Source organism: Phalaenopsis equestris, unplaced genomic scaffold (assembly GCF_001263595.1).
Source record: "Phalaenopsis equestris unplaced genomic scaffold, ASM126359v1 Scaffold000543, whole genome shotgun sequence".
NCBI classification, from domain to species: Eukaryota; Viridiplantae; Streptophyta; class Magnoliopsida; order Asparagales; family Orchidaceae; genus Phalaenopsis; species Phalaenopsis equestris.
This window is the reverse complement of record NW_018164983.1, coordinates 21,278-46,179: the sequence shown is the minus strand read 5'-3', so window position 1 is coordinate 46,179 and position 24,902 is coordinate 21,278. Positions and strand designations below refer to the sequence as shown.

At 35.3% G+C, this 24,902-nt stretch overlaps 1 protein-coding gene across 1 annotated transcript in view; it reads right to left on the bottom strand.

Moving 5' to 3' along the window:
- The window catches only part of LOC110029042 (4-coumarate--CoA ligase-like 5), a 49,034-nt gene extending 24,376 nt beyond the window's left edge, over positions 1–24,658 (bottom strand). Inside the window, exons 1-3 of the mRNA XM_020731151.1 lie at positions 24,652–24,658; positions 24,098–24,243; positions 23,811–23,878 (exon numbers count right to left, since the gene is read on the bottom strand). Coding sequence (XP_020586810.1) covers positions 23,811–23,878; positions 24,098–24,243; positions 24,652–24,658 — 221 coding nt within the window. The remainder of the gene's footprint in view (positions 1–23,810; positions 23,879–24,097; positions 24,244–24,651) is intronic.
- Between the last annotated feature and the right edge of the window lie 244 nt (positions 24,659–24,902).

Here is a 24,902-nt window from a genome sequence, read left to right as displayed (position 1 = left end):
AATGTCATTGATGATATTTTTCACTTATACTTCCTTACGTTACAACAGAAAACTTCAAACCATAGGGTAACATGTTACTAACTTTTCATCGACATACCACGGAACACGTCCTTCAGTTACAGTATATATTTTTTCATCAGGAAAATATTCATTAATTTCATTTTCAATGTAATCCACATTTTCATGTTCAAGCCTAGATATATGATCAACATTCTGATTATCAGTTCTCTTCTGATCTACTACCTCAAAATCAAATTCTTGCATAAAAAAAACCCATTTGATTAACCTTGGTTTTGCATCATTCTTCAACATCAAATATTTAATAGCAGAGTGATTCGTATGCACTATACATTTAATTCTAACAAGATAAGTCCTGAATTTATTAAAGGCATATATTATCACTAATAAATATTTTTTCATAGTAGTATAATTAATTTGAGCTTCATTAAGAGTTTTTTAGCATAATATATTACTTTGCAAATTTTATCATATTTTTATCCCAAAATAGCTATGATAGCATAATCACTCGCATCACACATCAACTCAAATGGTTTCCCCTAATATGGTGAAACAATAATAAGTGCGGTGATTAATTTTTCTTTTAATAACTTGAAGGCATTTAAGCACTCCTATTTAAAATCAATCTTTTTCTAAAATTTGGAATAGAGGCTTAGTAATTTTTGAAAAATCTTTAATTGATCACCTACATAATCCAACATGTGAAAAAAAAACTCCTAATTTCTCTCACATTTGTTGGGTAAGGTAAATTAATGATCACTTGAATTTTTGTAGCAAATCTACTTTCATGCCATTTTCAAAAATTTTAGGTCCAAGTATTCCTCATGCAACTATAAATTGACATTTCTCCCAATTGAGAACTAAATTTGACTCTTCACAACGCTTTAGTACTTTTTATAAATGATTTAAACATGATTCAAATGAATTACCAAACACTAAAAAGTTACCAAACACTAAAAAGTCAAAAAGTCATCCATAAAAACTTCTATTCCTTTTCAATTAAATAATTGAAAATGGACATCATACACCTTTGAAAAGTTGCAAGGGCATTACATAATTTAAAGGGCATCCGTCTAAAAGCAAAAGTCCTAAAAGGACTCATAAATGTGGTCTTTTCTTGATCTTCAGGAACTATAGAACTTTGGTGAAAAGCAGTATAGCCATCCAAAAAACATAAATATTTGTGCCCCGTGAGCCTGTCTAACATTTGATCCAGAAAAGGTAAAGGAAAGTTATCTTTTCTAGTGATGAGATTTAGTTTTCTATGATTAATGCAGATTCACCACCCAGTGACTTGTTGGGTAGGAATTAATTCATTCCTTTCATTAACCTTTCATTAACGGATATAGTCACTCCCCCTTTCTTAAGAACACAATGGATTCGCCACCCACTAGTAGCAACATCAATAATAAATCTAGGAGGTCCTACTAACCCATTATAAAATGTTTGAATTATTAAAAAATCATGCAATGAATAATGTGGACACTTCTTAAGAAGTTCTTTAAAGGGCTCCCAAGCCTCGTATATTGATTCCCCTTCAAACTGACAAAAGGATGTAATATCATTTCTAAGCTTAGCAATTTTTTTATAGTGGAAAGTACTTAGTCAAGAATTTTTATGCCAAGTTACTCCAGTTCTAATAGATCCAGGTTCTAATGAGTTACATCACGTGTTAGCTTTATCCCCCAAGGAAAAGGTAAAAATTCTAAGTCTAACAACATCATTAAAGACACCATTATACTGAAATGTGGCACAAAGTTCTAACAAACTTTCAAGATGTAAGTTAGGATCTTCCGATGGATTTCCCCCAAGCTGGTTATATATATATATATATATAAATATATCTCATTCTAGAGTTCTCACTTCCCCTCTTCTGAGGGCTAACATCTTGCTTTAGTTTCCAAACCTCTAGACAAAATTGGGGATTTTAGTCTGTCACCCTAAAATCTCCAATTCTACTTCCATCAAAATTTATTTCCATGATTATTTGCACTTAACTTAAGGAACTATATTCTCATTCATGAGGCTAAATGTGATTCTTACAATGTTGGAACATAGCCCATTTCGAGTCACTTCAATTTACAACAAATTTTAACAAATTAAATGGTCAGATTGATAAGTAAATTAAGTGTAAAGTTTGAATCATCACAATTTATGAAATTTTAAAAGCACTTATACTAAACTACATTCCTACACATAATTAATCCTCATTGCAGGAAGAAAGACAAAGGAAGCTACTTAGATCTCATGGGAAAGATTCAAAAACACATGGATTTATAGATAAATAAAAGTTTACAAGATATGAAAAAGTAAAATAAATAAAGTATGCAACTTATCTTAAACTGCTTTCCAAGTAATCATTCTAGTTTCCCTGAATCACTCACTCTCCTTACAATTCCACTCCAAACTTACTTAAAATATTTAGTGAAGAAGATATATCTCACTTCTGCTCATCTCCTCCAAATTTAAGCAAGCCTCCAAAACTTTCTCCTCTCTAGGAAGAACCCACATCTCTACAAAAGACTCCATTTTATTCCTCCTAGATGTCTCTCTTTTGAATCTTCTGAAGTCTCTTTAAATAGAGCTCTTAACATTCCCAAGAGTTTTTTTCCAGCACCTCTTCAAAATTAATTCAAATTAAATGGATCTTCTAGATAACTGCTTATGGCGCCCAGGCATTAGATCCTGGCTCCTAAGCGTCGGGCTCTCTGTTGTTTGGTGCCTAGGCGCCAGATCATCATTGGCCTTTTTGCTTCATTTGACTTCAAGTTGCTCCATTTAGTGTACATACACCCAAAAACACAAAAATACCTTTTATTAAAGCGCAATATCATTAAAAATGGGCATTATATGTGCAAATAAAAGTAACATATTTTTGTCATGTCAGTGGCGTAAAACGAGCACCAAATCTCCAACCATGAATGTGTGGGGCCACACAAGCTTATCGTGGGCCCTAGCCATGCAAGCACAATACTGCTCCAAACTCGTTTGGGCTTGCAATTGTATACCCTCTAAGCTACAAATCTCCTCCAACCTAAGTTGTCCATTATCTTTGCTATTAAAATTATTGCTCATAGTAACATGCAATGAAGGCAATTTAACTTCCAAAGGAAGGACTGCATCAGCCCCTAAGGTCAATGTGCATGGGTGGAGCTAGTTGGTGTATGGTACGTCGCACGATATGCCCACAAAGAAGTTTAGTCAAGTTCTAAAGGAAGGACTGTCTGCCTGATGGTTGACGAATGAAGCGTAAAAATAGTGGTAGAAACTCACACCAAAAGATAAGTCAAATTTTAAATAAATGACTACCGACCTGAGGGTTGATACATGAAGTGTAATGGTTGAGAGGATAGTCAACTTCTAAAGCAAGGACTACCAGGACTTGAAGGTTAAAGTATAAAGTGTAAATCATGTGGTTGAAAACCCACATAAAAGGCAAGTCAGCTTTCGAAGGAAGGACTATCGTAACTCAAAGGTCAATGTGTAAAGCATAAAGCAGGTGGGTGACAACCCAAATGAAAAGTAAGTTGGCTTTCGAAGGAAGTACTTTCGGGACCTAAGGGTTGATGCATGAAGCATAAAAATGGTGGGTGGAAACCCACACCAAAAATCAAGTCAACTTCTAAAGGAAGGACTATGGGGACCCAACAGTCGATGCATGAAGCGTAAAGGTGGTGGGTGAAAACCTACACAGAAGGCACATCAGCTTATGGAGGACTACAGGGACCCAAATTTCAATGCATAAAGCATAAAGCATGTGGGTGACAGCTCACACAAAAGGTACGTCAGCTTCCAAAAGAAGGACTACTAGGACATGAGGGTTAATGCTTGAAGCGTAAAGTTGGTGAGTGAAAACCCGCCTTAACGGTAACTCAGCTTTCAATGGAAACACTGTCATGGCCCAAAGGTCGACACATAAAGCTTAAAACACATGAGTGATATCCCACAAAGAATTCCATCCATTTCCAAAGGAAGGTTCATCACAATCTAAAGGTTGATGCATGAGGCGTAAAAACACATGGGTGATATCCTACAAAGAGGGCTAGCCTGTTCTGACACGAAGGTCATCACAAAGAACGTAAAGAAGGTGGTTGGATAGCTATGCAAAGGCAAGCCATCTTTTGAAGGAAAAGCCGCCACGACCCGAAGGTCAATGGACAAAGCATAAGAGCACGGTGAGCAAATACCCACAAAGAAGGCTAGTCACTTCTGAAGGAAGGGTTGCCTCGACCTGAAAGTCAATGCATAAAGCATAAAATAAGGTGGGTGAATACCCATGAAAAAGGCTAGCCACTCCGAAGGAATGGCCGTCGTGACACAAGGGTCGATGCATGAAGCTTAAAGAAAAAATTTGGTTGAATACCCACACAAAAAGGCCAACTGTTTTCAAAGGAAGGGCCGACGTGACCCAAAGCTAAATGCATTAAGTACAAGGAAAATAGTGGGTGAATACCCAAAAATAAGGTAACCACTTCAAATGGAATGGCCACCGTGAATCAAAGGTAAACACATGAAACTTAAAGGTGGTGGGTGAAAACCCACACAAAAAAGGGCTAGCCACTTTTGAAAGAAGGGCGCCCGAACCTGAAGGTCGATGCATAATGCGTAGTGGGGGTGGGTGGATACCCACACAAAGACAATCCATCTTCTGAGGGAAATGGTAACACAAAATGAAGATTGACGCATGAAGCATAAAAAATTGTGGGTGAGTACCCACAAAGAGGGCTAGCCACTTTCAGAGGAAGGGCCGCCCGAACCTATGGGCCGACACACAAAGCATTAAATAGTGAAAGTGAGTACCCACGAAGAAGGCTAGCCACTTCCAAATGAATGGTCATCATGACTCGAGGCTTGATGCATAAAGAGTAAATCAACGTGTGTGAATACTCACGATGAGGACTAGCCAATTTTAGATAAAAGAGCTGCCATAATCCAAGAGTCAATGCATGAAGCATAGAGGAGAGATGCCTTTAAACCGACTACTAGTCTATCAACCATCTCAATGTCACTTAACAATTCTCTGAATCATAATACCTTAAGGATCTTATTAAGAGAATTTTGAAATTTAAATAATTAAAAAATCTTTTAATGTCACTACTTTTAATTTTGCGCTCACCTCAAACTTCTTCTCAAGAGTGTTGACCAATTTTTATTTATGAAGACTTTTACACTTTTTATTTTATTAGGAATTAATATATCTAGATGAGCCCCCTTTTTTAATGAGTTGTTTCTTTTTTTAATTTAAAATTTCTTTTGATTACTGAGTTTCAAAATTCTCTTAATAAGAATTCTCAGCATATCATGATACATTCATTATTAAGCTACAATCAGCTTGGTCGAATGAACATGTACATGATTTAAATGTTCTATAAAACTACTCATTTTTTAGTGACTCCAAGTTAATCATCTTGAGACTTTATTAAATTTTAAGAGAAATCCCATAAAGAAAAATGATCAAGTCATCAAGACTTAGTTTTAATGCCTCAGACTATGAGAATTTGCAAATCCTAAGAAGAGACATATGTGTTCTGACTTACCCAACCTCAAGATCTATCCTAGATTCAACCTCAAAAATCATCTGAGGCAAACTCAAGACAAAATCAACTAAGGGACAGTTCATTTTAGAATGATCTCAACAACCTCTTTAATTGGAGCTAGACCATCAAAAGGTACAAGGAAAAGAGCTTTCTAATCCACCACCTCTTGGTCAAAATGATATATATCTCAGTTTGCTAAGTAAAGAGGTATAATCAGAAATGTCGGATATCATGAAATGATTCTTGGGCTGATTATAGAGATAATTCAACATGACTTTTGATAAGGTGATAAAAATCAGCGATGTCAAAAAAATATCTACGAGGCTGGATATCAAAGATGGATCTTGCAATGATGTTCTTTCACCATGAACAAACTCATGAGTCAATAAGGTTCTTGATAGGTGAGACACCATATCCTAGTTAGGTGGTTAAATGTTCTAGGCAGCCTAACTAAATCATATGCCAAACAAATAAAGTGGTCTTAGCAATGAAATGCTATCATCAAAAGCTTAGCCAAAAAGAAAAACCAGCTTAAATCAATTGTGGCACTCTCAAATAGCCTGAGAGATGTGTATCTCGACTAGAAATGGATCAACAAAGACAACAAAATGGTCTAGTAGATACAACATGCTATCAACAAGAGTTATCAAGGGTGTTCTCCCAAATTAGAGTATAAGACATCCATTCTAGCCTCTCCTAATAAGTGATAGAGGTAGGATAAGCCACTTTTTAAAGCAAGGGAAAGTAACCCCTTGCTGTCAAATGTAAAAGTCGTTTACACGCAGCGTTGGGGGTTTTTGGCTTTTCTTGGCTTTTTAACATAACCTAAACTGAACTTTCCTCCTTGGGAATTATTACGCCACATAGCCTCAAACATCTTAGCATGGAAAATAGTCCACACCTTGGGCAAGAACCTTGGTGTTGAGTTGTTCTTGCGCAACCTACTCAGATGTTTCAGAGATCTGGGCAAGGAACTCTTTTTTAGAAATATGACCTTGTCCTCTCAAAGAGGGAAACTGCTCCAATAATCAACTTGGCCAGAAGATATGTAATGGAGTCATTAATAAGAATTGTATTTTCAGAGAAATCTGTGTCATGGGATGGAGAGCCCTGCTAGTTATCCTAGCTGGGGTATAATCTACATAGTGGGACAACTCAACTAGGTCAGTCTCATTCAGTGGAACCTGGGATTCCTTCTAAACCGAGATCATAATAGGCGACGAAGTATGTTGGACAATTTACTAGTGTAAGCACAACAATCTATTCCTAGTCCTCAGATCCCTCTGACCTAATCTAGGGGAAATGTAACCTCAAAGGAAACAAGAATTAGGTGAGTCAAGTTAACAGAGAAACTGCTGAACTCTTTCCTCTTAAAGAGTAAATTGCTTCTACAATCTTCTTAGTCAAAGAACTCGTAGTAGAATCAACACATATTGTAGATCCAAATCGATCTACAATCTAAGGAGAGGGAGATCTTTGAGCAGTCCTAGCTGGGGCTTGACCCCATGATCGGACGATGCAACATGATGATTCTCAATCAAGGGAGCATAAGATTTCCCATCAACTGGAATCACAACATGTAAAGAAACCAGTGGCTAATTCAACCACTATAATTTTGACAACTTGTTTTTATTTTTCTATGGACTCCTGCTCAATGTAGAGGCAGGAAAGACCTCGGAGAAAGCCAGACAATGAGGGTTGAGATGTTCATCAAACTAGTGAGAAATTTTTTCCTAAAGAGGAAGCTACTATTGCAATCTTCTTAGTCATAGAACTCATGGTAACAACATCAACATGGACTGTAGGGTGGGAGTTACCTGCTTCCCAAAGGGAAACTTTTGTAGTTGTAGTATGGTCCACACAACTGGGTGAAGTAGCAAAATGACTCTCAATCCGAGAAGCCAAATACACCTAATGAATTAGAGTCGGAACATGTATAGAAACTTGTTGTTAAACATGTGTTGAATTTGCAGCAATCTATTCCTATTTGTTCAAGTCATCCTGTCTAATTTGGGGGTAGGTGTAACCTCAGAGGGACATGAATAAAAGGAGTCAGGACAGAAGTCACACCAGTGATACCAGTGATAACCCTACTGCTGACAAAAGACTAACCTTCTTTTGACAGATCCGGGAGAACACAAAAGAATTACTCAATCATTTAAGAAAGATTGATGACACTATGGTGATTTTCTATCAAGTGTCAGCCTCTTTCTCGTAACAGAGGCGAGCTTGATGCAAGCCACAATAGCAGGAATAGCTCGATATGCACAACTCAAATTTTGAGGGGAGGGCATAGGGTGGAAACCTCAAAGGGCATAGAATTATGTAAAGTAATCCCAAAGGGTTGCTCAAAAGAGCCAAAAGTAAGAGCCTCCTCCCGCACACCCAAAATTTTGGGTTAGAAGGAAACAAAGTTCCCCTAGCTGTGGCGATCGTGAACACCTTCTTGTTATCCAGGCCAGTGAAGCAAACAGGGACAGAAAAAAATATAAAGAAAGGTCAAGAAACCATTCAAAAATGTACAACGACATTGGTGCACATGATAGTGTAGCGACCAAACTACGTTTTGAGCAACCCTTTGGGTGAGAAAATGGAATAGAATACGTCGAGTTGCTAACCATAGCAACTAACGCATGCACTGACAACCATGGTCAAAAAAAGCACAACAATTGACTCAGAGGAAAGAAGTCAGGTCACGATAATATGAGAGAAACTCCAAATATGGAGAGAGAGAGAGAGGATATAATCTCAGAATAAAACCAAAACCTCTAATATGGAGAGAGAGAGAGAGAGAGACTGATCCTAAGCGGAGTTGCCAGATTTGTTTCTTCTCCTTTATTTTTAAGACTCAGAGTTGTCACATTGTCTATTTATATGTCATTGTATTATTCCCTTACTCAAATAAATCTTCCTCCTAAATCATATCAATGATTCGAAGAGGAGAGGAATCAAAGAGAATGATATATGACAACAAATAGACAAACAAATAAAAAGAAATAAGTGTGAGGCTTATATATAAGTAATTCTCATGTGAAGGGTCGAGAGTATACATCTAAAAAATATTATATCAAAGTTCCTTGAAAAACAACATCCATGAAGAGAATCCATACATAAGCCACCCATAACCAAAGAACCAAAAAGAACATTTTTGTATTGGGTTCAAGAGTCTTCCGGAGGAATGTATCCCTCTGTTTAATTACTTCCTGAAGAACACCCAAGAATACTCTCGATAAAAGGGGTTTCGATTATATTATTATGGACCTAGAGAATAGGTCATAAAATGATGGTTATTTCTTGTGGGAACACTTCAATTCTTCAAAGCTCTTGCTAAGCCACATGGTAGAGAGTGAGTCTCTCATATCCCAAATGAGTAACAGCTCATCAGCATATGGAGCCAATGAAATAACCAAAATCATCTTGATGAGGATATCCCTATACGTCAAAGATCACCGGGCTATAAGGGTAGAGTGTGAATGAACATATCACAAATGGGAGACAACTCATTTGTAAGCAGGCCATCAAAATGATATTAATAAAGTTAAATGAACGACATGGCTCAAAGGGGCTCGAAAAAATGAAGGGTTGAGTAATCCTAAAAGGTAGAGGTATACGGATCAGGGTACAACAGACCCATCTTCACATGCTATTAGGATCTTAAGTATACCTGATCGTGAAGATAGTTGACCTAACACGTCCAGAGATTTCTGATTAGAAATCCATGAATTGCGTAGTCTATGGGTAACTTGGTAGCCCTAAAGTCAAAACACAGGAAGAAGAGGTATAGCTACAATGTTGTAGACTCTCTTCATAAAAAGAATTACACTCCATGTGGGTTGGGGAGCCTTCTAACAACCTAGGCGCACTAGAAAACCTCATATATAGAAAGATATGCCAGACTAGTTAAGTTGAAGAAGCTCAAGGGCTTCTCCTCGGGAGATGAAAATATGATGCAATTATCTAGAGCAGACCTTAGATATTGTGGAGGCCTTATTATATGATTTTGTTAATAGTCATGCTATGTAAATCCTTTTAAAATTGGTCTGAAGGCCATGCAGGATATTAAAAGACAATTTTTAAAATTTTGAATATTTTAATCCTAAAATTTCATTATCTTGAACATTTTATTAGGATTTTGTAGTAAATTTTGAATTTTAAATCCTAAATAGTCTATAATGCATTTGTGATTCCCATAAAAAAACACAGAAATAAACAATGAAATTCATTTCAAGCATTCAAGCACACAATACCATAGGAAAAACAAGCCAAGTAAAATAATATGAAAGGCTGGTACTCTAGATCGACAAAATATACAAGAAAAGAAGAAGTGTGTCCGAACAATGCATATGCATGTCTGATCCTAATTCAATACATCAATATCAATACATAATTAAGATATGATACATGAGTTGTTGGTTCTGGTCCCTTGCGACATGGTTCTGGTGCCAACATGCCTTGGAACCCATGACTATATCTTATTTCTGCTACAAGGCTCTTCTAAAGACTCTAGAAAGTACATAGAAAAAGTACAAAAAATAGGACTCAACCTGCATAAAAATAAATTTAGCGAGAAAGCAAACAAATATGCAATGTATAATGAGTCGTGCCTAATGAGGAAGCTAAGCAGCACCTGTAAGCAAAGGTTAGCATGTAAATTATTACATTCTCACAATTTATATTGTACCTATGTGTGTCATATATATATATATATATATATATATGTGCACAACTCCCTATAGAAGAATGCCCTCAAATGCCACCATGCATATCAAACACACATGCACACCAAGAGCACAATGTAAGAAAGATGTTTGGTTATGGCAACTAAACTATCAAAGAATAATAGTCAGACAACAAAACACTGCCTAGCAACCTAAATATTAGCCTTGTGCACCATCTAACTAGAAGTTTCTGAACCAACATCTAAGTGCACGGGGTAAAGTCTCTGACTAATGTATGCCTTTGACGAGGTCACCACATTGGCCTCATCCTAAAGATCCAAGGGATCTAAAGCACGTCATAAGAAATGGGTAATATTTTAAAATAGGTTTCCTCACATATGAAATAACATATATAGTTTTAAATTAGGAATACTTATAATATCAAAAATATCCAATTTTATACCTTTAAAGTAGCGATCCATAAAATGTGAGTTTGTAAAGCATATGACATACTTTAGAGTCCTTAGATCCTTAGCACAGACATATTATTTGTTACTCATGATACATAAACTTGAGTTGCTCGCTGAGCTATCCTGACGGGCAATGCTCGTTTCAATATTACGACCAAAACATGTGTCACTCTCTTGATGATTAGGGCAATTCATCAAGGAGTATTGGAAAACTATCAAGCTTGCAAGAAGCCCACATTGGGATTATTTTATCAAAGCGTGAAATGATATCTATGGGTATCCAAAATAGCAAAGCATACATCATGCAAATGGATGCAAAGGTGCTACATGAAACATGGGACACAGTAACGGGATGTACCAGTAAGACAAGTTACCTATAGAGAGGAACTACGCCTGCGTTGCACCATGCGACCAACAGACACCTTACCCAAAAGGCAATCATGAAGCATACATGCAAACATGCAAACATGCAAGATATGCAACATGCATACAAAAATAGTTAAGAATATGACATGTAAATATATCAAGCACATGACAAGCATAAATGCTAAGCATATGACATAAAAATGGTAAGCACACAGAAAGGCTACATGCCAAACAAACTAACTGATGTGATCCTTATCAGTGAGAATCACATACCTAGGTGTGAACACATTGTACCTCTCACATGTTCAGTGGCTAGGAATCATGCTACGCATATCACAATGAGAAATACTTATGATGCTTTAGGTGACATTTTTGGGAGAGATAGGTGCCCTAAAAGTAAGCTAACTCCTCCCAAAGCGTGCAAGTGTGAGTGCTCAAAGAGAAATCATAGGTGTGGGTGCTCATAGAGACACCCCAATCATGTCACGTGCTAAGCACACAAGGTAAAATACTTTTACATACAATGACAAATCATTAACATCAAGTCAAAATAATATTTTAATACTTATGTAGATAAACATGCAATATGATGCAATAGGATACGAGCATAAAAGTGTTAGTCAAGTGGAGCATGGCAGCCAATTTGACTAAAGAGGCAAGTTGATTGATTTGGGATGATTGATTGAACCCCATGCGAGTGATCGACACATGATGGTCGATCGAACCAAATGGATAGGTTGATCGACCTAGGATGGCCAATTGAACCCAAGGCAGGTGATTGACACGTAGTTATCAATCAAACCCAAAGGATGGGGTGATTGTCCTGGGATGGTCGATCAAAGCCAAAGCAAGTGATAGACACATAGCGATTGATCAAACCCAAAGGAAAGGGTGATCGACATAGGACGACCGATTGAGGCCAAAGCGGGTGATCAAATCATAGTGTTCAATCAAACTTAAACGATAGGCTTATCGACTTAGAAAGACCGATTTAACCCAAAGTGGGTGATCGACATGTGGAAGTCAATTGAAACCAAAGAATAGGGTGATCGGTCTGTGACAGCTGATCAAACCCAAAGTGGGTGATCAACACGTAGCGGTGATTGAACCTAAAGGATTGAGTGATCGACTTAGAACTGCTGATCAAACCAAAGTACTAATGCAGTCACGCATATGATATGTGATATGATCCACATACAAAGATTTCACGAGCAAACACACATATGTAATGCAACCCAAAATGTTCAGCGACACGTCAAACTCTTCCTATCGACCGTGCGTAGGTACTTATGGTTGAGGCTTTTGGATCAACGGCATAGCCACCTCCAACTCTGGCATGGAAATGTAGAGGACTTTGACCTCCAATTTCTCGTGGGAGAAGTCCTTCACCGTTCGCAGGGCAAAATAGTTACAAAGCCTTTTAAATCTTATGAAATTCCAGGATCTTGTAAGATGGACTAGATACAAAACTTTTCCTATCCTTTAAGATTGAACTCTCTCAACCTCTCTAAGGAGCATTGGAAGCGCCAAAGTTGTAGGAAATCTAAGATTTCAACCTATCTAAGGCTCACAAAGAAAAACTCTCAGATTCTATAAAACTTTCCAATGAAGGTCTCCTAGCTTAGGGCTACCTATAGGAAATCAACAACCAAACTAAGGGAGTGTGCCTACACTGACTAACGTCAGCGACAAACTCACCCTACGTGGATGAATGAGCCCACACCGCCTAGCCTATTCACTAGGAAAGAAAACATGAGGATTTTAAGGATCTCACCACTACAAAGGTTGTGGATGCATTTCTTCAAGTAGGAGAAAGCTCTTCAAATGGTAGTAGAGATGCCTCAAACCACATTTCAATGAAGCTCTGACGATGTTCTGGCGATCCTCTAGCAATCCTTCCTCAAGCTAAGATGAAATTATCCATTTGTGTATGAGAGTAAGAGCCTTGCTCCTTTGCTGGACAAGCTCCTCCTCAAGAAGCATTCCTCTCACTTGCAAGAAATGTGGTGGAGAAAGATTAAGGGGATGAGGAAGAAGGAGTTGAAGAAGGGAAAGGTAAGGTTGATCAACTCCCTTGCCCCTCTCCTTCTGAGGAAGATGAAGATGTTCCTCCTTAATCACCCCAAGAAGCACTCTCTAAGGGATCTCCGAATTCTCCAAGCCTTCTCGGACAGCTCCCTAATAACTCTCACAAGAAGCTCTTCAGCCCACCAATTAATAAAAAAGAGATCAAGCTAATCCAAATGAGCCTCCCATTGGGTTAAGATCAGCTCACCCAAGGAAATTTCCCTGACTCGACCATCTATTACATGTACTTTTAAACTCCAAAATATTATCAATAACTTGTCCCAATTTATATTTAGCGGCTAGTGTGAATAAATGAAATGATATAAAAAATAAATAATAAAACTTCACACTATATGTACTAGGCAAGTATCTGTATCGTTTTAAGTAATATAGGATTTTCTTTAAAATCACAGTATCGATCCCACGAGAAAAGTTAAAATATTAAAATTGGACTAGTGAAATTCTATCTAAATTGCAGGTAAAATTAAAGTAGATCAATTTCAATATGATTGCAAAGGTTAAGGCAAATGTAAAGCAGAAAGAAATGACTAAGATTAATATTTAAACAAAGTAAATTTAACGAGTTTGAATATTATGAAAAAATCTTTCCCCTTGCAAAGAGATAACAATATATGAAAGATTTGAATGACTAAAATTAAGATGATGTATTGTGACAAATGGGAGCATTCCTATTCTTTACTCCCTCCCAGTGCTAGCAAAGACATTGGCTAATTTAGAGTTTTTCACCACCTTGTGTAGTAGTGCTGAGTAGGACCTACTAGGAACCCTTACAATCCAGATTACCCACTGTGCCCTCTCTATAGGACCTACTAGAAACCCTTACGATCCAAACTCTAAATCAAATTGATAAAAAGGATATGGTTTGTCACCCTAGAAACTTCAATTCTACTCCATCAAAACTTATCTCTCTATCTATTTGCACTCCCCCTTAGGCAATCGCAATTGTTCTGCCCAGAATGAAGCGTGACACTCACTAGTTGGGTATCATAGCTCTCCCAAGTCTTTATGTTTCTCAAAGAATTTTAACCTCACAAGTGGCCAATTTGTAAAGTTAATGAAGAAACGGTGAAAATGTCATCACAATTTTTTAAAGTAAGAAAGAAATCTTTAAATCATTCTCATCCCATAAGATTAATTCCCAATTGTAAAAAGAAAGAAAAGAAAACTAATCAAAATTCATGGAGAATATAAAAAACACATAATTTGTATTGAAATCCAAATCTTAGAAACAAAAGCTTAAACAAAAATACAAAATACCTTATGTCTTCTCCCCAACACAATTCTAGAGTCTCCGTAAAGATTTCTTCAAACTCTTACTCTTAAAAGCACAAAACACACTTAAAATCACACTTAAACAAAAAGGTAGTACTACCTAAAACCTTCAAATTCTTCCAAAAAGTCATCTTTTTCATCCCATTTTTGTCCCTTTTAATAAATCTCTGAAAAAAACTAAGGGTTGCTTTAAACACCCCTTCAAAATTCAGCCAAATTCATTGAATCTTCTAGAAGGGTAGTGAATGGTGCTATATCGCCAGTCTGGGCACTATAGGGCCAGTCTGGGAGTTATAGCACCCATTACGCCCGTCTGTGGCGCTATAGCGTCAAGGGCTGGTGCTATGGTGCCATATAAAGTGCTATATTTTTACTCATTTTTCTTTCATTTTCTCTAAATGTCCATTCCATGTGCCCGAAACAAAAAACATACAAAATACCTTTCTTTAAACTGCAATACCACTAAAAAATGCATAAAATGATCGTAAAATAAACACTAAAAATATGTAATTTTAAGGTGGATCATTCACTCAAACGTAAATGTTACTTGTCCTCAAGTAACTCTTTTATACTATGTAAAATATATAATTTGTGGAAGTGAGTTTAACTTAGAGATTTCTTTAGTTTTTGTTTTATAAATGTGATAGTGAAATTTTAGAAAAAATTTTAATAGCTCAAGTTAAAACTAAAATGTAAGAATATTTAGTAGTTAAGTCTAAGAGTTTTGATTTTGTATTTATTTCAAGAATAGCTGTAATTTTATCATCTTTTGAATGCTTGGAAGTATTACACTAAAAGAACTTCATAAGGACTTTATTAGTAATGATACTAATACTTTAAGCCTTAATTTATAAATGTAATTAAGTTTCTTTCCTTAAGATGATTCAAGTAGAGCCAATGAGCCGAGCCAATTTTTTATTAGGCATCTCCTCAAGCTTCTCCACATATTTTTTCATTTTTGCTTTTTCTTTTTCTTTTGATTTTTATTTTTCTTTTTCTCTTTAGGATCTCTTTCAATCCTTTCTTTTTTCCTTTCATGTCATGTAAGGATTACTATATCTGGATAACCTTTAATGATTTTGAACTCCACCATCTTTTTCTTAAAGTTGAAAAATTTTCGTGTTTCCTTATTTTGATGAAATTGTATTAGCCATATTCTTGTAAGCCATAGACATCTGAAAGCAAATTTTTGTAAAGTGATTAGCCTATGACATCTGAAAGCCATATTCTTGTAAAGTGATTAGTATGAAGTAATCTACCAGAAATAAAAGTGTCATGTACGAGAATGAACATTAAGCTTCGAGAAAGGAAGGTTTACCCGACGTCCTAATTAATAGGTTTTATCCATGGCCCAAGTAGGAGACTATTAGAATAATTAAGTGTGCCCATATACAATAATAATTATATCTTATATGATAACTTAATTGTCCTAAGCTTTTAAAATTTGCAATCAAATAAATATTTAATATTTGGCTTGTGTGACATCTTAATATAGTAATATTTATATGGAGTTAATATTGTTTAGAGACTAGGTATTTATTTAATTTTTAATGTTGGGCTAAAATGAAATATGTGCCCTCACTTATAAATAGGGTTATGGTCCTTTGTCTAAGGCGTCAATCCGAGTGTTATGAATTATTTTCATCCTTTTTACTTCCTACATACTTTTCTAATCGTTTGTTCTTTCAAGTATTTCTTAAAATAATAACACGCATAATTGCACAAAATTTATTCTAACCTAATTCACACTAAATTATCTTTGCAACTATCTAAATATTTAACACAAACTTAAGCTTGTTAGATTAATAGTTTATGTGGTCACAAATACAATTTAGGATGAGTTAATATTGTTGGCTAATATTAGTGCAAGGATTAATTTAACATGAGTTAATATTATTGGCTAAAATCAATGCTTGTCTAAGCTAAGATACTTCAGGTAAAGGTTGAACTCATACATCATAATAAAAAATATTTGAGACATATTCATAAAGAAAGAAGATAATGACCTGATAAGCTCAACTCAGCACAAATGAAATGAAGATCAACTTTCACAAGAAAAATGACGTTTTTCTACTTGTAATTTTTTTTAGACATGTTAAGCTATATTTTTAGTTTTTGCGGGTATCAAGTTATAACCAACTATGATCAGACCTGAAAATTTATTAAATAAAGCATTAAATAAAAATTGAACAATTTGATTTGACCGTACTTGATCATCATCAATCATATCGTATGATTAAATATTCGGCGAAAATCACAAAGTTTTCATTATTGATCAGTGCCGCATATGTAAATGAAGTTTTGGCTATTTCTTCAAAAAAAAAAAAAAAGGGTGACCAAATCGAATTAATTTCAACAGGGCAAACGCTCATAGGCTGTCAACAATATTTAAATATTGATCAGTGCCGCATATAGAAATCGCCACAATAAATGGCAAGATATTGAAAACAGGGGGGCATTTACATGCATAGCACTAAATTCCTATGCATTTACATATCTGAACCTCTAAACTTTACATTTTATATTTGTAACATCCAAATCTTTCATATCACACCAAAAAAATACCACCATTTAAGTTAAGAAAATAATAAAATAAAGCTTGTCATGCATAGGGAGGCATGTACGTAAAAATTGAAGTGTAGGTGTTACACAAGCATATACATAAGAATCGAGTGGTGCGGATGTAAATCCTAAAAGAAGATGCTCATAGTTTTGATATCGGATTATGGACAGCATGCTCGATGAGTTCCCTCCGAAGGATCTTCCCGGCAGGAGATTTTGGTATCGTGTCGATGAATTCAACCCTTCGAATTTTCTTGTATGGCGCAACCTATACAAAAATAAGAAAAAATTATCCTTATACAAAGAATAAATCAACAAAAACGACAAGTTTACGGATAATTAGACGCACCATAACATCTTATCTTCAAAAATAACAGAATAATAACGTCTAGTCACCGTCAACATTGACACACAATTTACTGATATCAAAGAAAAGGCATTAATACACCTACTGATAATTCAGATGTGTGAATTAATCATAAATTTGTAAGATTATATATTGAACAATTATATGTTGAAAAATTCTGATTTATAAACTTTATGAAGGTCTTTTGGGGTTATGGTATTAGCTCAAAATGTCTATGTTATTAGGTTTTTTATTCGCTAAAGACTGCCAGAACATTACACTATTTACCATTAACTATAAAAAAAATCATCCTAACTTTTATTTTCACATTAGACATCTAGGAGAAGGGAAAAAAAAACCTCCTTCAGGGATAAGATAATTTGTAAATATTTCATTTCACTAACACTAACAGCAAAATCCAATGGTCGTGATTTTCAATGGCTGAGATGTAGATGCAAGCTTCACGAAATTTAAGAACTACTCTCTTGAAATTGGAAGCTTGTGGAGTTATAAATAGGATGTTCAAACTTCAAGCGCCTATAAGCAATCTGTTTTGATAAAATAATACATATTAAGATAAGGGAGTGGTTGTGCGTGTGGGTGTGTGTGTGTGTGTGTGTGTGATATATATATATATAGTGATATATATATAGTGAAATTAACATGCATACCACACAATTCTTATATATTTATATATTCAACACCTTAAATTTAATATTTACATATAACAAATTTTATTGCTTAATCACATCAAAATATATTCATGAAAAGGTGAGTTTTATTTAAAAAAAAAAAGTATTAGTGATTGCAGCCAAAAATAAAATAGAGAAATTTGGTCGCTTTGCCCAGGAATGCGACCGGAGGAATTTACACAAAATCTGACAAAAGCAGTACAACAAGCTCTAGCTAGAGTAAATGATTGCTCAGTTGAATATGGTAATCCTTACCCACACAAAATTGCAACTGAACCATACTGCTAGTTCTCGTTACCAGCATGAAAAAACCAACAGCTTTGGGAGGTTCCTTATTAAAATTTCTTATCTTCAAAAATAGGCCCAACAACTGAATAAACTAAAAGCAAACTAAGCCTAACGTTAAGCCAAAATTATCAAGTAAAAGGTAAAATAAAACCCAACACAACATAGATTAAAATAAAGTCCCTGCGCCATCCTAGTCCTTGATGTGTAAGGTTAGGTTTTTGTCGAATAAATATAGCAACCAAGAGCAAAGATACAGTGGAGGCACTAGGACACTGAAATAACTTTATATTCCTTTTTTTTTTAAATAACACCCTATATTAGCCCGGCTACCGAGTACCCACTTCTGGCAGCATGCCATCTGACAGAGTAGTGCGGTGGCTTGATCCTTGGAAGATCTAACCACTAAAATTATTAGGAGCTTTGTACAAAGACACGTATGTTGGGCCTTCACTCCCACTGACGTAAGACAAATGAAGAAGCTCCTCTGAGCTATTCCTGACTTTCTGCAACACCTATCAGAGTCTACATAAGTCAGCCGATTAACGTAGTTTTTTTCACACTTGTTTTCATAGGCAACTAAATTAATAGTTGTCTACCTCTTTCAGTGGCCATTTTTTTTTTCATGCTTGATGCTTCTTTGAGTTATATAGCTAGATTTCTAATGCATGCATCTTACTCATAAATTTATTTTGTTATTCCTGAATTTATTATTTTATACAGTTACCACATGTTTTATGATTGAGTGAATTTTCCCATGGGTCTAGAGGATCGTTTTTTGGATTCATAATAATATGTTATTGCATTTGTATTGTTGCTTCTTATTGACAATCTGGTCCACAGATATTTATGCTATCCCTTTTCACAAAGAAAAATAAAAATGAAAAAGAAATCAATATCTTGTATGTTTCAATAATCTATTTTTTCTTATGCTCTTTCTCTACTGCCTTATACTGGGGCAAGATGTCTCAGCCTTTTTTATCATAAAAGTTGATGAAATTTACTTGTTCTTTGTAATCTTTGTTTAAGCCATAGAGAGAAATTTTCGGCATTAATTGACTTCTTATAGAATATTTTTCTTAGGTATGATTGAATACAAATTTGATTATCACGGTTAATAAAATATTTTTTAAAACCCGATTAAGCGTCAAATCCCAAACCTAGATTAATGGGGGCATTTAAAGTTTTTGGAACTTTTTTGTTGAATACTAGCTTCGCCCACTATTTTGTTTTATGAAATTTTCAAAACCGCCAAGTCCCAAACCTGGATTAATAAAAAATTAAAATTATTTCTAAAATCATTAATTTATGTCCCCACTAAAAAAAATTCCTGGGCTCCGCCCCTCAGAAGTGATGTCTTCTGGTGGGCTCATATCATTTCTTCATCATCATTTGTAATTGACCTTGTCCTCAAGCTCATAAGTTGGGTAGGCATGTACAAATTTTGAGTACAAAACCCAAGAGGCGTCTTCAGATTGTTGTCTTTCCCATTGAACCAATAATTGTAGGAGTGGCTTTTTTTTTAGTATGCTGATCGGGTGTCACCCAAATGCATTTGTGGATAAGGATTTAGGATGAAATAAAATATTTCTATAATAAGGCTTCAACAATGAAACATGAAAAGATGGATGAATACATACGATCAATGACCAATATAATTTATAAAGAACACTGCTAATTTGCTAAGCACCAAGAAATGTTCAAAGTAGGGTTTAGTAAGTTTGGAGTAATCTTGCTAGATAATAGAGACTTTGTAAGTGAACCAAAACCTGATCTCTTGAAAAGTTACTTCCCGTCTTTTCTTATCAACGGGTTGTCTCATATGATTGTGTGGCATAGAGATTGAGACTAAACTACTAAAGAATTTTATTACAGTTTTGTAATGTTGTTTTTATAGCTTCTACAAAAGTACAACTGTCGTTGAAAACAAATGTGATTGTTGGGCATTCATAGAATATTTGAAATGAAGTATACTTCGATGAAAACTGTAAAGATGTATTATAAGATAATTCAACCAAGGGCAAAAAAGTTACCAATGGCAAAGATTTTTCCATGGCGAATCATCACATATATTATTCAATGATACAATTTGTCACTTATGTCTATCAATTTGTTTGAGGATGATATGAGTTGCCAAAATTCAATTGTGTCACTGAAACAAAATAACTATTTCCAAATCGTGTTAAGAAAAATGACTCACAATAGATTTTGGGAATCCATGAAGGCAAACGACAAATGAAATCTCTACCCATTTTACGTTTGGGAAATTCAGCAATAGTTGTAAAGATCTTGTTGGTTGTCCGTGTTGTGATTTTACATGTTAGCAGATTAGGCTAGTTTTGACGAACAACTTAATATCATCTTTTATTTTATACTAGTAAAAATATCACGACCCGACCCAGGAGTCGGAATTAACCAAGACATAGATGATAGGACGGTGGAAAGAAAATTTTTTATATTTATTCTCTATACATAATATTTAACAAATGAAAGTGTCACTAATATAATTAAAATAAGACAGTATAATTAGATTTACCTCATTACAGGTTGTCCACGTCTTCTATAATTTTTTTTATCATCTATCGTTCATCTAATAATCCATTAAATTAACTTGAAAAGATATTTTTAAAATAACACTAAGCTAAACAATATCGGTGAATACTCGCACTCTTAAACTATAGTAACACAAGAGAAAATAAAGTAATATGTATGTCAGTTAAGCTTTTAATAAATAAATATAAATATTTGATGTTATTCAATAAATCTCAATATATCAATAACATATCTATATCATATTATACATGTACACCCGGCATAGGAGCACTTTTTTAAAATTATACCATTTAAAGTACTTCAATATCAAAATTATTTTTCATTTATGTTTACAAGTATCTTAGCGTTCCCCTGCTAATACCGTAAAAATGTGACTTGATCATAATAAGTAAATATATACATATCATTCATGTGTTCATCTCATTCAATTCAATATATATATACAACATTCATCAAGGCAATCATAATAAGTAGCTACAAATATTCATAACAATGTAACCAATAAATAAAACATATACGTCAAAATAAAGCTTGTACAATTATCATGAAATACTAATACAAAACATTTGAGAAGAACCATAAAATTATCATAGATTAAAAATATGAGTACTCACCTCGATGACAATTAATTTATTTTTAATTTAGCCTTAATCACGATTCTTCTAAAATTGATGCATAATTAACTATTAACTTTAACTTATTTAAGAGTTAAGTTTTTCATTGTTTTACATTAAAAAAACCTAATTAGCTTTATTTTTGCTATAAAAATTCATTAATTAAATCCTAATATAAACCTAAATTTTCTTTACCGGTCGGGATAATCTTTCTCCGCTAGCTCGCGCACATTGCCCCCTTCCATGCCCCTCCAAACTAAATTTCTAACCAAAAGACCTAATTTAATAAAATTTTCTATTAATGTTACAATATATATATGATACCGGAGTTAACCCAAATCATAATAGAAAATAAATTTATTATTGTTGAAATTCATAAGGTCACAACAAAAACTCGTCAAAACGGGAAATAAATGACAAACAAACACAAACACACCCTTGGTCAAGGACGAGTGCGGTGGCTGACAATTCGCCAGCAAGTGGGAGGGCTGGTTTGGGCTAACGATAGTAACTGGTTGTACTGGAGGGAGCTACGGCATCAGATGGAGGAGAGACATAGTGTTAATGCAACAAGGATTACGACATAATGGGTGAAGGCAGAAGATTAGAGGCATGGAGGGGTGGGCTGTTGGAAGGAGGACATGATATGGGAAGGGGCACAGGGCTTGACAGGCGGAACAAGGGCAGGAAACAGAAAGTGTAGATGGAGGAAGACTATTCATGGACGGGCCTGTAAGAGAGAATAACAGTATTTTAACGTATTTAGTAGTACCAGGAGATGTTGGGGGATATGCAGGGTGGGTATTGGCAACCGATAAAGCCCTCAAATGGAAAAAGAGGACGTCGACGACTATCCCAATAGAAATCACACACCAAAACTCCAAAAAACTAAACCTTAACAAGCATAACATAAAATATATATAATAGTGGATAAATACGAGTGGAGAGAGGGGGGTGGGTCAATATATATATATATAGATAATTTTATTATTATTCAATTAAATTAACATTATTAAATTTTACCTCGGTCAAGCCCTAATCCACATACAGAAAAGCTTCTTCCCTCACACGCAATTTGGCCTGCTCCTCGCATGATGCTCTACTTCGCTCCATACTACTCTTTCGCAGTGAATCGCTTGACGCTTGACGACGTCACGGGGGCTTCTCTACAAAGCCACAACGTCTTCTTCAGTGACTCCTTCAATCGCAGCTCAACTTCAACGTCGACTCCTCTGTTCGCTGACCGCACACATGTGAGCTCCCACCTTTCCTCTCATCTCGCGTTGATTCATTGGGCGAGCTCACCTCCTTTGCTTCCAACCACACCCCCCCCCCCCACCACCCCCCCCCTTCTCGAGGTGGCCCGCTGCCTCATGTTTTCCTGTAACATGCCTAAAGTTTTTTGGGGTGACACCGTATCCACTGCAGCCTACCTCATCAACTGGATGTCTTCTCGTGTCCTCAAAGATCACGAATCATGTAAATTAGATCACGAATTTTTGTGTCGACGGGATAATATCAGTCTGGAGTATGTTAGATTATGTTTTGACGTTGTTCCTAACAAAGATATGAATCTTAATAGTATGAAGTAAAAGTAAAGTAAAATAATAAACCTTGAAGAATAAAGTTAAAGCTAATGCATATCGAAGTTCAAGTTATTTTCATTGAATAAATATCATGGACACCAATATTAGATTATTATAAGATCTTCTATAGTGGAATATGAAAGATGAGAATGTATATTATTCTATTTTCCTTGAGTTATTGTAGTTTAAAAGTGGTTCTTGACTTATCATAGAAAACTCATCTAAAATATGAAGGACGACCATGTATATTATTTTCTTTTCATTTGATTAATGTAGTTTAGAAGTGTGATTGGTCTTGATTTATCTTAGATAACTCATTATGTATTTGGTTTTTTTTTTTTTTTTTAATGTTTTGATTAAAATGAAAGCCCGCGAAGATAATATGTGAATAATATACTGTTAGTAATAGAAATAGAATAATATAAAACGTAATTTCACCATCTGACCGTCAGTTCCCATTGTAGTTAATTATAAGCCCCGGATCCAATCGTGACATCTTATATGAAAACATTCGGAGTATGTACTAGCTGAGCCAATACAAACATGTAATAAGACACTAGTTATTTGAAATTTCAATGTCTTTCAGGAAGAATTGAGAGGCCCAAATTTGCTAATAGTGACAAAACATGAGAAAAAGAACATTAGCAATGGGTCATACTGCATCCAACAAAGCAAATCATGCAAGAAAAAAATAGAACATAAAAGTTAGTAATCAACAGGTCAATTTAGTTCAAAGCAAAATGCAACCGATTTCAACACTTACGGAATAACAGCTGCATCAGCAATTTCTGGATGAGAATGAAGTATATGCTCCAATTCTGCTGGAGGAACCTAGCAAACAATGCGTGCATTCAATAACATCTAATGAAAAAAATTTAGCACAGAGCACGCCATGATGCTCCTAATGTCAAATCTGAGGATTGAAATAGATTATATTATTGTTCTATTGCAGCTACAATGGCTTGGAGGTCCAAATGGAACAAACATAACATTGGCTCCCAATTTAAATGATCTTAAATTAAGACAATAAATCATTTAAATTTTAAGCACCTGGTAGGCCTTGTACTTTATCAATTCTTTTAGTCTACCAACAATAAAAAGAAGCCCCTCTTCATTGAAATAGCATAGGTCTCCAGTCCTCAGCCAGCCTTCTGAGCTCAACATAGATGACGTTGACTCATCATCACCTATGTAACCTGCCAAAGAAAAATATTGAGATATTCAAGATTTTTTCTTTAATTTTTTAGCTTTCCAATAAAAATGGGAAGAACAAGATGCATGGAAAAACCCAAGTGGTTCTTGTTGACTTGATTTGTTCTTGGTTATTTATGTAGTTCTAATTGATTACTGCAATCCTCCAACCAATATAGGCAAATCGCAGTTCACCAAACCTTGTCCCATTTTATCATAGCACAATGACAATTGATTATGTTTAGCACAAGTTAATTCAAATCAAACCGGTGTTAAAAGCTCAACGCATCTAGTGATAACAGGTTTACAAATCTTGTCCTAATTGGCCCATTGATTTGATCTAGCCCTGGATGTTCAAGTGGGCTCATAACGCAAAAACTAAAGCACTACTTAGAAATAACAATTCAACTCACCTGCCATAGTTGGAGCAATCACGAACTCAAGTAGGCTCTTAGTACAAAAGAGAGGAAGCTAGGCAACCTGGATCATGAAGCATTTAAACCCTATCGTTGAGTGAACATGAATGCCCCGATAGTTACATAGGAAATCATGATCATCTCCTCGAATTGAGGACTACATAGCTTAAAAAACCACCTTTCTGGCGTTATAGGACAGATAATTCACTTCTAGAGTGAGCATCTTAGTGTTAGCTGAGTGAGATATG